This window comes from Ascaphus truei, chromosome 7 (assembly GCF_040206685.1).
Source record: "Ascaphus truei isolate aAscTru1 chromosome 7, aAscTru1.hap1, whole genome shotgun sequence".
Lineage (NCBI taxonomy): Eukaryota > Metazoa > Chordata > Amphibia > Anura > Ascaphidae > Ascaphus > Ascaphus truei.
In genome coordinates, this window is record NC_134489.1 from 32643328 (window position 1) to 32660169 (window position 16842).

The 16842-nt window shown below is 42.4% G+C and overlaps 1 protein-coding gene across 3 annotated transcripts in view; it reads right to left on the reverse strand.

The window, feature by feature from the left end:
• Positions 1-674: 674 nt before the first annotated feature.
• The window catches only part of LOC142498910 (C-reactive protein-like), a 23992-nt gene continuing 7824 nt past the window's right edge, over positions 675-16842 (reverse strand). The window contains exons 2-5 of one of the 3 annotated variants that reach the window (XM_075607547.1): positions 11763-11795; positions 6081-6141; positions 3925-4007; positions 675-2190 (exon numbers count right to left, since the gene is read on the reverse strand). In XM_075607547.1, the coding sequence (XP_075463662.1) occupies positions 1523-2190; positions 3925-3988 (732 nt within the window). In that variant the 5' untranslated portion in view covers positions 3989-4007; positions 6081-6141; positions 11763-11795 and the 3' untranslated portion in view covers positions 675-1522. Of the gene's footprint in view, positions 2191-3924; positions 4008-6080; positions 6142-8333; positions 8568-11762; positions 11846-16842 lie in introns of those variants that run through there. The other 2 variants (XM_075607545.1, XM_075607546.1) reach the window with 2 other exon arrangements.

The following is a 16842-nucleotide window of genomic DNA, read 5'->3' on the forward strand; positions in this document are numbered from 1 at the left end:
CTGGGAAGAAAATGTTTTTCCTTAACTGTTTGATAGCTTACCCTAAGAATACCCTAATGCTAGATCTGGGGCAGTTCACTTTTGTCTGGTTGCTACACTCAACATAACATGTAACATCTTCATGGCTATTTAGTGACACAATCCATGCCCCTGACAACCAACCCTCAAAGTTGATTACAGCTATTGATCCTCTCTTGCTTAAATAGATCTTCAATTAACAATTCTTCAAATTCTTATATTTTGCTTCTACGTTCACTATGTACGGGTGGGGGTTAAGGGAGCGGGCGGGGGGGTAAGGGAGCGGCGGGGCGCTTACCCTCCGTCCTTGAGCCGGTGCAGGGTGGCGGCGCACGTGGTGGGGATGTTGCGGAGAGGTCTGGGAGCCGGTTGAGAGCGAGGGGGAGGAGCCTGAAGTTGGCGGCAGGAGGGCCACGCTTCCCCTCCGTCCGGGAGACGGTGCAGGGCGGCGCACGTGGTGGGGGGACGACTGTGTGTGTGTGTGTGTGTGTGTGTCAGGCCAATGAGAGGTGTGTGTGTGTGGGCGGGCCAAGGGAGCAATCTCATTGGCCTGGCCCAGGCCCAAGGTCCAATGGGATTGCCGCTAGGGACACGGGGAGGGACACAGGGAGACACATACAGACACGGACACATAGAACACTTTCAGAAATATATAGTAGATTTAACATCTTTTTTATTATTAACCAACTTCAACCAAATTTAAACTGATTGGCACAGTTAAGTATTATCTTTTCGGAGAGAGTAGAACTGGAGACAGGCCAGATGGGGGACCTTGGTAGAATATATTGATTGTATATTCTAAGTCCACTGATAAATTCTAAGTCCACTGATAAGGGTCAAGTATAAAACTATTAACTGAACTCCTTTAACTCGTACTGTAACGCAAGTTAACTACATTGATATTCTCCTAATTTCTTACTGAGAGAGAAGGTCAGATGGTGGTCCCTCTCTCTATCGGTAGAGTAGTAGATTCAAATTACATTTAAATGTACATATTTAGGTTTTTTTTATAAAACCTCAACAGATAAGGGTGTGTTGGTGGTTTTTATGGATCAGTTGTTGTTCTACCAAACAAAATCTGATTGACAGAAAGACAGGAGACCAGGTGATATGGTGATGAATCTGGGTAGTATGTTTCTGCTTAATACTAAATCCAGTAATCTAACCATTCAAATTCATTATTATTTTTTATATAGAATTCAACTTAAATTATGCCATTATTATTATTTCTTCCTTCCCTGGCTGACGCAGATATCAAATGGCGGCAAGGGGAGGGAGGTGGCTTTATTGGGAAGGGGGATGGAGAAAATATCACATGGATATTAGTACCTTGGGATAAATTTAGCTTTTAATTCCGATGTACGGTGGTGTCATCTCGCACATCTCTAGTTATTACTGAGCTTTAATACTAAAATACTGTGATTACATCATGCAGATTCTGCATCTAATGATTGATTGTTGAGGATGTGCAGAACAACTAGGTTAAAGAGCTGGGGGAGAAGATTCATAGTGGTGTATGGAGGCCGCTATGATCAGGGGAACAGGCAGAACCGTAGTAGACATCACATAGATATTGCTGCATAGTGACATTGCCTCCAAGTGAATACTCTAGGGACTTCCAGTTAATCACATTACCACCAATGTCACTATAATAAAGAACATTACGGATGTTCTGTTCAGATAATATCTCATCATACATGTGAACATCGGTGATCTCTCCAACAAAGGAGTAGTCAGCATAAATTTGACCATCATACTGATCCTGTCCAATCACAATGATGGGGTTTGCATTGATTTTGTACCCTTTTTGAAACACTTTTCTTGGGTACGGCTTCCCATTGACCCATAGCTGTATTATTCCAGTGGAGGAGTCCCAGCTCACACAGGTGCTCCTCCACTGTAGAGTATAACTGTCTGTCAGATTATAATACAGGCCTTTGATGCCCACTGAGACTGATAACCGATAACTGTCAAAGTCAGAATCAATGTACAGGACAAAGTCATTATCTCCGGACGGAGTGACCAGGGAGAACAGGGAATGGGAGCGGGTCAGTTCTGAGTAGGATCGCAGGCAGACCGTGAGTTTGTCAAAGGGGCCGTTCTTTGCTGGTTTCAGACGCACGTATGAATCAACCGATTCTTCGGGGAAAAGGAACACTTTGTCTGTCATATCTATATGGGAAGAGAACAAATATTGAATGCAATGTTAAAATAAATGGCATAGTGCAGGGGTGGCCAACTCCAGTCCCCAAGGGCCACCAACAGTTCAGGTTTTCATGATATCCCTGCTTCAGCACGGGTGTCTCAATCAGTGGCTCAGTGAAAGACTGCACCACCTGTGCTGGAGCAGGGATAGCCTAATAACCTGAAGTGTTGATGGCCCCTGGGGACTGGAGTTGGCCAGCCCTGGCATAGACGCTGCGGCCCATATTTACTAGGCTGGGCTCTTTCATAAGCCTCAGACAGCCACTTTCCGACCCATTCATTCAGCAATTTGTTTCATTATTTGGGCTATATTAATTATCTTTAAATATCTTGGCTCAGACACATTCTAAAAGGTGCAAAAAATAACTGATGGACAAAACATTACATGCTGTTTCTGTAAAGGACAAAATCAGAATCCAGCGGCAATTCCAAACTGGCCGTGATCATGGGCAAGATACTGTACATTGGCCCATGTGTACTAAGTGGTGCTACTCCATCGGACACCTTCCAACGCCAGACATCTCCTAATTTCAATGGACTATAATATGTGGTCTGGCAATTGAAGCGGCATTGTGCACCATTTAGAAAATATGGACCATAACCTCTACTGCTGACAATGTGAGAGGCAGACAAGGTGTGAAACAGGCATTCATCACGAGCAGGCTCACCCTAATACAGAGGTCTTACTGTGCTAACCAGCACGGCCCCACTTGCCCGATCCATCTGCGAGCTTAGGGGGAAGAAGGTTGATTTGGGATTGTTAAAAATAATAATAAAAAGGGAGAGAGACCTCTGTGAGGAGACCCAGTGAGAGAGACTGCTGCGGGGAGACAGTGAGAGAGACTGCTGCAGGGAGACACAGTGAGAGAGACTGCTGCAGGGAGACACAGTGAGAGAGACGGCTGCAGGGAGACACAGTGAGAGAGACTGCTGCAGGGAGACACAGTGAGAGAGACTGCTGCAGGGAGACACAGTGAGAGAGACTGCTATGGGGAGACACAGTGAGAGAGACTGCTATGGGGAGAGACAGTCAGAGAGACTGCTATGGGGAGACACAGTGAGAGAGACTGCTGTGGGGAGACAGTGAGAGAGACTGCTATGGGGAGACACAGTGAAAGAGACTGCTATGGGGAGACACAGTGAGAGAGACTGCTATGGGGAGACACAGTGAGAGAGACTGCTATGGGGAGACACAGTGAGAGAGACTGCTATGGGGAGACACAGTGAGAGAGACTGCTATGGGGAGACACAGTGAGAGAGACTGCTATGGGGAGACACAGTGAGAGAGACTGCTATGGGGAGACACAGTGAGAGAGACTGCTATGGGGAGACACAGTGAGAGAGACTGCTATGGGGAGACACAGTGAGAGAGACTGCTATGGGGAGACACAGTGAGAGAGACTGCTATGGGGAGACACAGTGAGAGAGACTGCTGCGGGGAGACGCAGTGAGAGAGACTCCTTCTCTCTGCGCAGCTCTTACAGACTGGTGGCTGGCTCGGTACGATTAACACTGCGGGTGTCCTATTTAGAAACAGGGACCCCCGCCGTGGTAATCCTTCTGAGTAATGTACTGCCCTCCCGGCCGTGAGAGCTGTAGCCGCGATGCAACCACATTAGCCGCTCCAAATCGCGGTCACAGAGAGCGAAGACTTGCTACATCTGAAATAAAGAAGAAGATAGATTTGGGATTTGAAGTTACCTGTCTGAGCTAGAACTCCAGAAACACCTGCAAGCAGGAGCAGCAAACCCAGCATCCTCCCCATGTCCTCGGAATAATGAGACCTAGAATGGAAATACAATGATTATTTGTCCTGCTGTGCGGCACACAGTGGCATTTAAACACTAGATCTCTTAGCTTCTTTGTTTGTCAGTGGTTTTGAAGAGAGTTTGAGATTTACTCCAATAGATTTGGTTGTTTTATTATACAGTATGCTCAAATTTAATATTTCCTACACCAGTTTAAAGTTGCATTTTTGTGTAGCTTCTAAATGTTTTTGCTTTGTATATTTTGTGACACCACCGACTTGTGGGAGGAGCGTTATCTAGCTGCTGTCACACTGTGATACAACATTTACTCCATCATCACTGCCCACCTTAACACGGACTGCCTTTGGGAGTGCAGAGAGATTTTTTCTCACAGCTCCTGCATCGCGGGGTCACAAACTGAACTCCTATCCGGAATACACTAACCTTGTGGAGGACTTCCGGGTTACACTGTGGTGAGCCTGTTCCTGTATCCCCTGCTGGATGTCGGTTCGGAAGAGCTGAGAGAGTGCAGACGGAGAGAGGGCGCGCCATCCAAGGCACATCGTGGGCGGTTGGCGATTGAGTATACTCAATATATGCTTTTATTTATCCGTTGTTTGTGAGTTCACATTTGTTGGTTTTATTCATTTTTATTAAATTGTACTTTTTCATGCTGCACTAGGATCGGGCGCTTTCTTTTTTGTTGTTCACAGATTTCTGGGAGTTCGTTGGTCCTTGATGAGAGCAGCCAGAACCTAGCATGGACCCTTGGTTTGGTTGATATATTTTTATTTTTTATTTTTTATATATATATATTTTTTTTTTTCATTTTTATTTATTTATTTTTTCATTTTTTGACACATTCAGTGTCTTTTTTTTTTTATATATACATTTTTTTCTATTATCATCCATTGAATATCATCCAGGAGGGATTCATTTGTGCAGTAGTCTTTACCACCGACATTTACCTTTTTTACCTTTTTTATATTGGTATTGGCATATATTTGTGTTTACAGCAGCTTTTTAAACATTGGCACTCAGCATTTTATTATAACATATTGCATGTATTTTTTATCAGTGTGAATCAATCATCCATAATATTGTTGCACCACCTTTGCCAATCACCTTTGCTATATTCACTTAATATAACCAATTGGGATTTGGTCTGAGCTTACACCTGAGGAGCGCAGTCTATTCTTTGTCTGTAATATATATATATATATATATATATATATATATATATATATGTATGTATATATATATATATGTATGTGTATATGTATGTATATATATATATATATATATATATATATATATATATATATATATATATATATATATATATATATATATATTACTGATACTGTAAGCCTGGGCTTTTTTGCTTACATGGCATGTGGATAGAGGCATATTCACCGTGTGTTACTTGGTGTCAAAGTATCATGGTAGGGCCAGATTCTCTAAGCTCCTACACTGCCAATCCATTCTATCTGACACAGAAGCCCCATTCACTTACTGTACATTGACTTCAATGGGGCTTCCGTGCCTGATCGCAAGGAAAGGCAATGTTGGAGCTTAGAGAATCTCTCTGTTAGCCTCTATCCTGCCCTGCGTGCATCAGAAATTTGCTGAGCCAGAGAAGCTTGGCAATGCGTGTGCAATAATGCAGGAGCTCTCAACTCCAGTCTTCCAGACCCCCAACAGGTCAGTTTTCTAGGCTATCCCAGCTTCAGCGCATGTGGCTCAATCAGTGGCTCAGTCTTTAACTGAGCCACTGATTGAACCACCTGTGCTGAAGCTGAGATATCAAAGGAACCTGACCTGTTGGGGACGATCTTGAGTACTGGAGTTGAGAACCCCGGTTATAATGGAATGTAGAGGTTTAATTATATAACCCCTTCACTGCTGGAGGGACCAGTACTGCACTGCACTGAAGTTGTAATCAGTAAAGACTTATAGCAGGTTACTAAGTAACCCGTGATAGGGCCCCAAAGGGAGTTTCTATGTGATAGGGCCCCGATCTGCATTATCACACTATAATACATAACCCCAATCACATTCTTTACAGTCAATTACGCCTGGAATTGTATAATAGAAGGTTTACTGTACCTTAGTCTGTCTCAGAACTGCCAAAGAAGCCCGTTCCCTCTTGTTCTCTTCCAGTTATTTCCTTTAGTGGATGAGAGGTACCGTATTATGCTGTAATATTTATAGGAATGTGATGCTTGGACTTTAGCCAATCAGGGTGGCAAGTGAAGGAACATGATTTGTTACATCTGTTGACACAGAGCTAGCTAATAAAACAAGACAATACATATCATGCACCCAGCTGACCAATGCCAAGCAACTATACTTTAATGCTTTAATGATCATATGGCCCCCCCTTTGGTAACAACCTCCATCACCCCACGGAGGAGACACACAGCCTAAGAATTTGCCTGCGCTATACCTGCAAAATTGCACATAGGCATGTTTGCCCAGGTGCACAAATGTCCCATCAACCCATTGTTTAGACTTTAATATGCTTACTTGACTAGACCTTTTATTTGATTACGTGATTATGGAAGGGAGAAGGAGGTGGCCATTGGTCAATGTCCCTTATATGGGGCGACATACTATGCTGTCATCTGTCACTACTTAATGGTTGTATGGCCTCCATTTTCCCTTCCCCTTTAGAAGCCACCTCCAGCACCCAATGAAGGAGACAAACAGTGTTTGGATTTGGCAAACATTAGATCACAGTTTTATTGAAAAACACAAACCAGTAAAACCAGCCAGCCCAATATTTTCAAGAATTGTTATCTTCAATTTAGGTGATGGATTGGAAAGTGTACCTCTGGCCACGTTACTTTTATCCGCCTAGATCATATACAGCAAGTTTCAACATTTTTCTGTAACCAAACCATTCCCACCGACCTGCAGTAGCACAACGTCAGCTACTAGTATACCTACTTTTGTTTGGATTTTAATTAATTCAGGCAGTAGCCTCTTACAGGATAGCCCTTTAAGGCCAAACCAAGGCCAAACCAACGCCGGATTGTACTTTTATGATCAAAACCCAGCTGCATTCTGTGGCTTCTAACTTTTGCCCGTTCCCTAGCCCAGTGGATAATGGAATGTTCAACTAATCACGCCTTTTAGTGTATTTCCTCCGGGGATGAGAGGTGATGTATGAGACTAAATGATCCCGGCACTTTCTTCAGAACTACCCCCAGCAGAAGTATTCTTATCCCCGGTATCAAGGGAGCAGAAAACGGGTCTGCCATTCTGCCCACCCCCACTTCCTATCTTAATCGACAAATTGTTGTAAAAGCTATTTTCAGTTATAAGGACAGTGCGAGCACATGAACGCAGCTGCTCTAGCTGAATCCTGCTTGCTCAACACAGCTGTACTGATTCCTGGGGCTTGTGATTTTTTTATTGATTGTTTTATTGACTTACTGATTGATTGATTGCACTGTTTGTTATGTAACACAATTTTGTTTCATTGACTTACTGATTGATTAATTGCTCTGTTTGTTATGTAACACACCTGTGTATGGGTATATATGTCTAACACGATCACTATGTCTGTGCACTCCCTTGAGAAAGGTCCCTCTGTGAGGACCGAAACGTCGGTGTGTGTGCCACGTGCTTCAATACAGTGCTTTGAACTACTACAGTACCTTTATGTGCTGTCTCGTTTTTCCTGCACAGCTGTCCAGTAAAAACACTCTATCTATCTATCTATCTATCTATCTATCTATCTATCTATCTATCTATCTATCTATCTATATATATATATATATATATATATATATATATATATATATATGTATATATACAGCTCAACCCCGTTATTGCACGATCCGTTACAACGCGAATCCGCTTATAACGCGATGCAAGCGTGGCTCCCAATTTTCATATTTATGAATACTTTACAGCACGATTATTGGTATCTTAAATACTTTATTGTACAATGCATACAATTGTACATTATTTCTAACACGATCCGCTTATAACGCGTTGTGATTCTTTGGACCCCAAGCACAGAGTTATAAGGGGGTTGAGCTGTATATATATATATTTAGAGTGGATAAGGGAAACTCCCTTAATTGGGTGCTCCATATACCTCCAGTGCTACCATATGTAGGCGTAAAGTAATAACATTTAGAGCAGGGTTACCATCCTCCTTTGCAATGACACCAGCAACTCAAATCCATGAAGAGAGAAAAGAAACAATATAGCAACCACAGTCCATTCAATGAGGGGAGAAAGCCATCTAACCTATCCGGTGAGTATAAAACTCCACCCGGCGGTCCCTCTGTGGGTGGGCTAATAATAATCTCCCGTAGTCTCAAAAATGTAGCAATGTGTACTCACTCTTCCAATCTGTGCTCTGCTGCGCTTCCCTCGCTGGAATTAGCTGGATAGCCCCTGCTCCGTTGCGTGCCTCAGTCCCAATGGTAAGACAGTGAATAGTGGAGTAATCGGACGAGCACTGCTGTATGAATAGGCGGGAGGCAAGGTGCTGTAAAACTAACTTTATTCCGGCATGCTAGCCAAATTTAAAAACACATGAGGAGGATCCTCTGACGCGTTTCGTCCTTATGGGACTTTATCGAAGAGTGATCTAAGGTAACCGGACCTCGCTATATATAACCCCTCCTCCCGTGCGCCGGTACATGGCTCCTCCCCTCAGTCTCTGCTGTTTAACAGCTGATAAATAAGTGGTGGCAAATGAGGGTGAGTCGCCGCGCATCCGCGCACACTGAGCAGGCAACCAATAAATGAAAAAGCATTAAGCATCACGTATACCCTCCCCTGTGTGCCCCTTGTTTATACACACATAAACTTAAGTGAGCACATATATTATGCAACACATTGGTTACTTCGTTTAGGCACACAATGTCAGTACACCGATACAATGTTCAGAGCAAAAACATTACAACTATCAGCGAGTCCGGTTTTAACCTTTCAAACTGACACAAACATAGAGTAAAACACACATGATATACTATTAACCAAGACATATATTACATATATTGTGAGTCCATTCAAACAATGAATGAACTTTCAAGTATGCAAAATAGGTTTAAACCCCTATATCTATATCCTAACCTAAACGATCATGTAATGATAAAAAAATTACAGTGAAAACTAATAATAAACAAATTATAAATATACACAAAAGAAAAACAGATTTAGAAAAAATTCCTAGGTTAAAATAAACACCCATGTGGGAGTAAAAAAGAATTAATATATATATATATATATATATATATATATATATATATATATAACAAACAGAGGAAAAAAGCAGCGCCTCTGCTAATGGTTAAATTGGTAAATGTAATATAATATATATAATATATAATAAACCGGCTGTGATTAATGATAAGGATCTACACTGTATACACTAATAATAGTGGAGTACTAAATAATTCTAGCACAAATAATAATAAAACCTGTAACCATAAAGATAAGTGCAGAGATATTGCAAATATACAAATTTAAAAAAGAGAAAAAAAGAGTGTAAAAACCAGTTCTCAGAATGTCCAATATTGATGTGGGTTCTGGTATGAAGGGTCTCCTGCTGCTCTCAAATGGACAAACCACGTCCACAGGGAATCTAATAGAAAAAAGGGGAGAGAAAGCGCACACCCATAGCGTAAAATAGTAAATTTAATGAGGGGAGGGGGAGGAAGGGGTTAAGAAATGCGCTTACAAAAATGCAATAAAATCAAGCATTGTGTGATATAATCACCACCATCCGGTTTGTTTCTGCAGTATCTTGGGGCAATCCCGGTCTAGCAGTAGCAGGATCGATATCCCAACAAGTATCCAGGGCAGGTAGTCTTCAATGTAGCCGTGTTAGAGTCCTGGAAAGATGGCTCCTTGTACTTCAAGCCTCTGCAGCAGTCGCGCGGATCAGTCTGTTCCGGCGCGCGGTGATGACGTCAGTGTCAATGCGTCTGACGTGATGACGCTCCCTGACGCGTTTCGTCACTCACGGGTAACTTTTTCAAAGGGAAGTGTGGAGAAGGGGAAGGGTATTCAATATTTAGGGTATTCAATCTGTCTCCCCCCCTTGCTACTACTGGTATATGCTCCAGTCCTGAGAAGGAGAAACTATCAATTCCTCCCATAGGGCAAGTAGAGAAGTGTCTCGATACTGGATGCAATGTATCCATTTTTTTAATTAAACGAACATGTTCTTGAATACTTTGTTTTAGGGGCCTGATGGTCCGCCCAATATATACTTTATTGCATCCACATCTTAGTATGTAAATTACGTAACTAGTGTTACAGTTGATAAATGTTTGTAGGGTCTTACATGTCTTAGGTTTGGAGCATTCTATATTTTTTATTGTCTTAGCAAAGCGACAAATACGGCAATGGCCACATGGAAAAAAGCCTTTCGGTATATTTATTATACCCGTAGTTTGTTGGGAAGAAAACAAACTGGGTGACACATAAGATGCCAAAGATTTTGCTTTATGAAAAACAAATTTCGGTCTTTTATCCGTTATTACTTTCAAGTCTACATCTAATTTCAATGTGTCCCAATGTTTAAAAATAATTGACCGTATAGCTTTAGAATTAGATTGTCCGCTCTGTTGAATAATAAAGAGGGGTAATGGTGTTGTACCCTTTCTACCCCACTTTCCTTTTTTGGAGAGGTTCATAGATAGAAGATCTTTTCTCTCCATAGATTTCACCAAACATAATGTAACTCTAAGGTCTTTTTCCTTATACCCCCTATCTTGGAATCTGGTGATAAGTTTTTGGGCCTGTATGTCAAAGCTTTCTTCTGTAGAGCATAACCGTTTTAGACGTAACAATTGGCCCTTAGGGATGATCGTTTAGGTTAGGATATAGATATAGGGGTTTAAACCTATTTTGCATACTTGAAAGTTCATTCATTGTTTGAATGGACTCACAATATATGTAATATATGTCTTGGTTAATAGTATATCATGTGTGTTTTACTGTATGTTTGTGTCAGTTTGAAAGGTTAAAACCGGACTCGCTGATAGTTGTAATGTTTTTGCTCTGAACATTGTATCTGTGTACTGACATTGTGTGCCTAAACGAAGTAACCAATGTGTTGCATAATATATGTGCTCACTTAAGTTTATGTGTGTATAAAGAAGGGGCACACAGGGGAGAGTATACGTGATGCTTAATGCTTTTTCATTTATTGTTTGCCTGCTCATTGTGCGCGGATGCGCGGCGACTCACCCTCATTTGCCACCACTTATTTATCAGCTGTTAAACAGCAGAGACTGAGGGGAGGAGCCATGTACCGGCGCACGGGAGGAGGGTTATATATAGCGAGGTCCGGTTACCTTAGATCACTCTTCGATAAAGTCCCATAAGGACGAAACGCGTCAGAGGATCCTCCTCATGTGTTTTTAAATTTGGCTAGCATGCCGGAATAAAGTTAGTTTTCCAGCACCTTGCCTCCCGCCTATTCATACAGCAGTGCTCGTCCGATTACTCCACAATATATATATTTATATAATACAAAAAATTGTGGATTAGAGGGTCTTGATCAGTGCATCAAAAAAACCTAACAACTTTGCATATTGGGGCATGGACAGTTTGTGCTGCCTCAAGCAAATATTTGCTGTGTTGAAATTTAAAAACTGGTGATGCCAGACCTAGATGATATAGTCAAAGTATAAGCAAGAATGGAACTCCTATTGTAGATAGACACAGGTCCCACAATGTGGCCCGTAGAGCTGTCGGTGCTAGGAGTAAATTGTACCTTAACACAAAGTATCAAGGAAGATAGAGGTTACTCACAGTCTTGACGAAGAGTCTGCGAGGCTCTGGCGTCTTTGGCATTGGCGTGCACGCGTCAGTGGGAGTCAGGAAACAGGAAGGACCTCCCGTGGGGGAAGAAAGCAGCAATGCACAACCGAAAAAATGGACAGAGACAGGATCTCGTACAAAAATGTATTCTCTACCTTGGCAGTACAATAAAAACATCCTTCAGGAACAGGAGCACTCCAGCGCATTTCATGCAACCTGCGCTTTGTCGAAGAGTAACTATGCTCCTGCTGAGCATCTATATATATATATATATATATATATATATATATATATATATATATATATCAGTCCTGAGGCCATTTGCTGATGCCCCCTGTGCATAACTAGTCAAGCCGTGATATGTGGAGTGACACCGGTGGCAAGAGGATCTGCTACAATAACAATAATACATATGGCTTGTTTAAAACAATAAAAAATTATAAAAGACAACAACACAAAAACAAGACCAAAATTATTATTAGAAATAATCTAAGACGTCTGAATACATAATAGAGGAATAAATGATAAATACATACAGTAAGTGCAATATAGGTGCAATTGTTGAAAATACTGTAGTTGAATTATATAATATAAAGTATACATTACATGTAATCGAATTAAGTGCCCACCGCAACAAATGAATTTGTATATACAGGCATACCCCGCATTAACGTACACACTGGGTATAGAGCATGTATGTAAAGCAAAAATGTACTTAAAGTGAAGCACTGCCTTTTTCCCCACTTATCGATGCTTCGGTACAGGTAGGGAGTCGGTATTGCTGTTCAGGACGTGCTGACAGGCGCATGCGCGAGCTGCTGTTTGCCTATTGTGCGAGGGGAACCAGCGCGTCACTACTACGGCGGACTATAGGACAGTATAAGTGTCCGTACTCACGAAGCGAGCGTACGGGCACAGGGGTATGGTCCTATTGAAAATATGTCCTTACTCGCGATTGTACTTAAAGTGAGTGTCCTTAAAACCGGGGTATGCCTGTATATCAATGTTTGTGTTTGTTGTATGAATTACGAAACCTTTAAGAACCATCAGGAAACGGGATATCCGTTTCCCTGTCTTGAGACATTTTTCTGAATGCCCTAACAGTGCGGCCATTTTTTCAGGACCTGCAGGGGGAACATTACAATTTGCAGGGGAGAAGACGGAGATCACCGCACAACTCCGCTGGACCCCGCCGCAGCTAAGAGTGGTGAGGGGGTGGGAGGGTGAGGGAGTTACTTTTGGGAGGGCAAGTTACTTTTGGGGGAGGGGAGGGGGGCGAGTTGGTTTTGCAATTGTTTGTCGAGCCCTGGTTATAGAGTTATATTTTTACCGGACTTTAGCATAGGTTTTAGTAGGTTTTAGCAGGTCTGGAAGACAGTACGTTATACTATATGGATGATCTATGATATAAGCAGGAGATAAATATTAAATTAACTTTAATTACATTTATAACTTTGTCGTTATAAAGAAATCTGCCATTACATTGGACCAAGTTCCTCTTAATACTAATGTTGTTAATTAAAAATTAGTGATACTGAGTGAAGATAGATACGGAATCACTGTAAAAGCTTAAAAGTAACATATAAAAAATGATATATATATATATATATATATATACAAATACAACTGTATGCTCATCTGCATGTCTAAGGCCTCGGTCCCGCTGCGCTCGTTGGCGCGGGCGGCGGGTCGCGAGTTCCCCACCAGCAGGGGAATCCTCGCGAGCCGGTCCCGGTCCCCCCTGGCTGCACAGAGCACTACACGCTGTAGCGCGTCAGCCGCTGGAGACACCAGAGAATGGTGTTTTCTAGCGTTGACGCGTGACGTGTGTGGCTGTGAGCCAATGGGGAGGGGAGGCTTCGGGAGGAGGAGAGGCTTCGGGGAGCGGGGAGGAGTGTGGAGTGAAAGCAGGTGAGTGCCTTTCTCTGTGTGTGTGTCTGAGTGCGTGAGTGCCTGTCTGTGTGTGTATGTGTCTGAGTGCGTGAGTGCCTGTCTGTGTGTGTGTGTGCCCGAGTGCCTGCCTCTGTCTGTGTGTGTGTGTGTGTATGAGTGCGTGAGTGCCTGCCTGTGTGTGCGCGCGTGTGTGTGTGTATGAGTGCGTGAGTGCCTGCCTGTGTGTGTGTGTGCGCGTGTATGCGTGTGCGCGTGTATGAATGAGTGCCTGCGTGTGTGTGTTTAAACTTACCTTCCAGCTCCAGCCCGAGTCCGTGGAGGGAGGGGGGGGGGAGAGTAGCGGGTCCCTCCGCTCAAGCCACGCCCCCCCTCCCTGTCAAACCTCCCACCTCCCGCCCACCTCCCGATCAAACCTCCCACCTCCCGCCCACCTCCCGATCAAACCTCCCACCTCCCGCCCACCTCCAGCTCCGGCTCCCGCTCCCTACAGACCGCAGATCGCGGTCTGTGTATCTCAGCGCACCGCCTGTCAGCAGCGCAGGTGCGCTGACTCTGGGAGCGGGGCCTTAGCCTTAGGCAGGTCTGCAACCCCGCCTTTCCCCATTATCACCCAGCATACAGCACTTCCACTGCAGCAAGGGATTCTGGGAAATGACATGCAAATGAGCACACGGTGTCACTTTTTGCCTCAAAAACCATTTTTAACATAGTTCCCTATAGGCTATATATATATATATATATATATATATATATATATATATATTTACATACACACACACATATACACACACATATACACACACATATAAATATACACATACATTTTTCCACTAGGAAGAATTATTTGGATACACCTGGTGGGAAGGAGGGGGAGAGGGTGGGGAAAGATAATACTCCTGCTCAGCTGATTACCGTATAGGCTAATTGTAATAGACAGGTGGTGGTGCTATGCTGAGACATTTACTAATAGTAGACACAGAAGAGAAAGGGTTCAGCTAAATTAGCACTCAAAAACCTTTTGTGTGTATTTTGGTTGGATTAAAATGAATCTTTAATGAATTCTAATTAAAATTAAGTGTACATTTGCATTAGAATTCATTAAAGATTCATTTTAATCCTACCAACATACACTATCTCTACTAGGAAAAATTATTTCTTTTAAGAATTTAGATTTTTTTTTTTTTTTTTTAGAAAGATGAAAGTTCGAATGTACTAAACAACTAATTGCATTACACTGATTCAGTACGAAGTTAAAACACACATTTGTTCCGAGTTGCTGGGGATGGAAGGATTTCCCTCTGACACATTGAAGGAGTCTGCTGTCTTTATAGACAAAAATAGGTTTTGGGAATGAAGGCCCGTTATAGAAAGATTTTTCCTTCTATGTCCTCACGTCCAATGTTATTTTTTATTTAGATTTGTTTTGCCTCCTTTTCAGCACAAATTGAGTGGAATTCAAAACTGATATATGGGTTGTACAGAATGTTGATGGAGAATGGGAAATTTCCTTACCTTTTCCTAAGTGAAAATATGTCAGATGTTTTATAACTGCTGAGCATTTTTCTCTCCAAAGGTGTCCCACCTCGAATCCCGTGTCTCTAATGTTCACCCCATTTGTTGGAGAACCCCACGATTGTATCTCAGTAAACCTCTTATTTTAGTATGTGCCTGATTGATCTGCGGGATTTTGTTTTGTATGTTGATATTTTCTGGCAGAGAGGTACGATGGGTAATTTGGTGTTAGAACGAAATCCACAATCTAAGGTTTATTTATTTCAAGTTTCTGGATTATTTGCATTTACCAGAGCGTGTGTTCTCGCCACGAGTAAAATGATATATGGTATATGATTTGGGACAATTGTGGAAAAATAAAGGTTTTTTTTTTTCCTCTCTTCAGCTTTCTTCTCGATTACCATTCACCCAGATAGTAAGTATCTTTTGCATTTACCTACTCTATGATGGCCAAGAGCAGTAATTCTGGACTAGAACACCCCAAGGCTACACTAAAATTCCTGCCTTGTTCTTCCAAATTTTTTAGAAAAGATTTTCCCAAGTCAGTCTGAACTTATCCAGTATGTAGACGATTTGCTTATTTCCTCTTCTTCTCACGAAGCGTGCCTTCTGGACTCAAAAATCCTTCTTACCGCATTGGCTCGGAAGGGCCGCAAGGTAATTAAAATAAAGCTTCAGTTAGCAGAACTTTCTCTTCTATATTTGGGACATCAGTTGTCTCATGGTCAGTGGGAATTAACTACAGAATGGGTCACCCCTATTCTTTCAGCCCCACGTCCTTATCAGGTAACAGGTATTGGGGCTTTCCTGCGACAGTTTCGGTATTGTCGACAGTGGGTTCCCAATCTTTCTGAACTTTCCTAACCCTTAGTAGATCTGGCAAAGAAGGGTACCCCAGATCGATTCCCAGGATCTTCTACTTTAGAAAGTTTTATTTAATTTTATTGAAACAAGCCCTTGCAACAGCCCCTGCTTTAGGATTGCCAGACGATATTAGACTCTTCAGCTTTTATTGCCATGAGAAGGAAGGTTATGCCACTGGTGTACTGATACAACCTCATGGAGATAAACAGTGCCCTGTATTCTATTTTATTACCCGGTTAGATCCAGTGGCTCTGGGATTCCCCTCTTGTTTACGAGTTGTAGCAGCTGCTGCTATTCTTTTGGATCAAGCTTCCACTAGTATTTTTGGGACATGATGGACCTCTTCTTGTTCCCCATACATTGACGATCTTTTTGCCCCGGTCATCCACTCAAATGTCCAATGCACATCTTACCAATATGAAATTATCCTCACCTCATCTGACAAAATTATATTAAAAGGATGTCCACCACTTAACCCTTTTCTCTTTAATGCCTACCCCAGAGGATGGAGATCCTCATGAATGCTCTCAGGTAAGGTAGCAGGAGACACGTGTTAGGCCAGGTTTCCAGGACACTCACCTTGATAATGCAGAATGGGAACTTTTTGTAGATCTTGTTTCAGAGATCAAAAAGGTAATTTATGCTCAGGCTATGCAGTAGTATTTGCCTATGATGTTATAGACTCCCTTCCCACAGGCTCACTCTGCACAAGTTGCAGAATTGTAAGTTCTTACTCGCACCTGCACTATTGCTGCAGGTACATCCGTTAATGTCTACACCGATTCCAGATACACATTTGGCG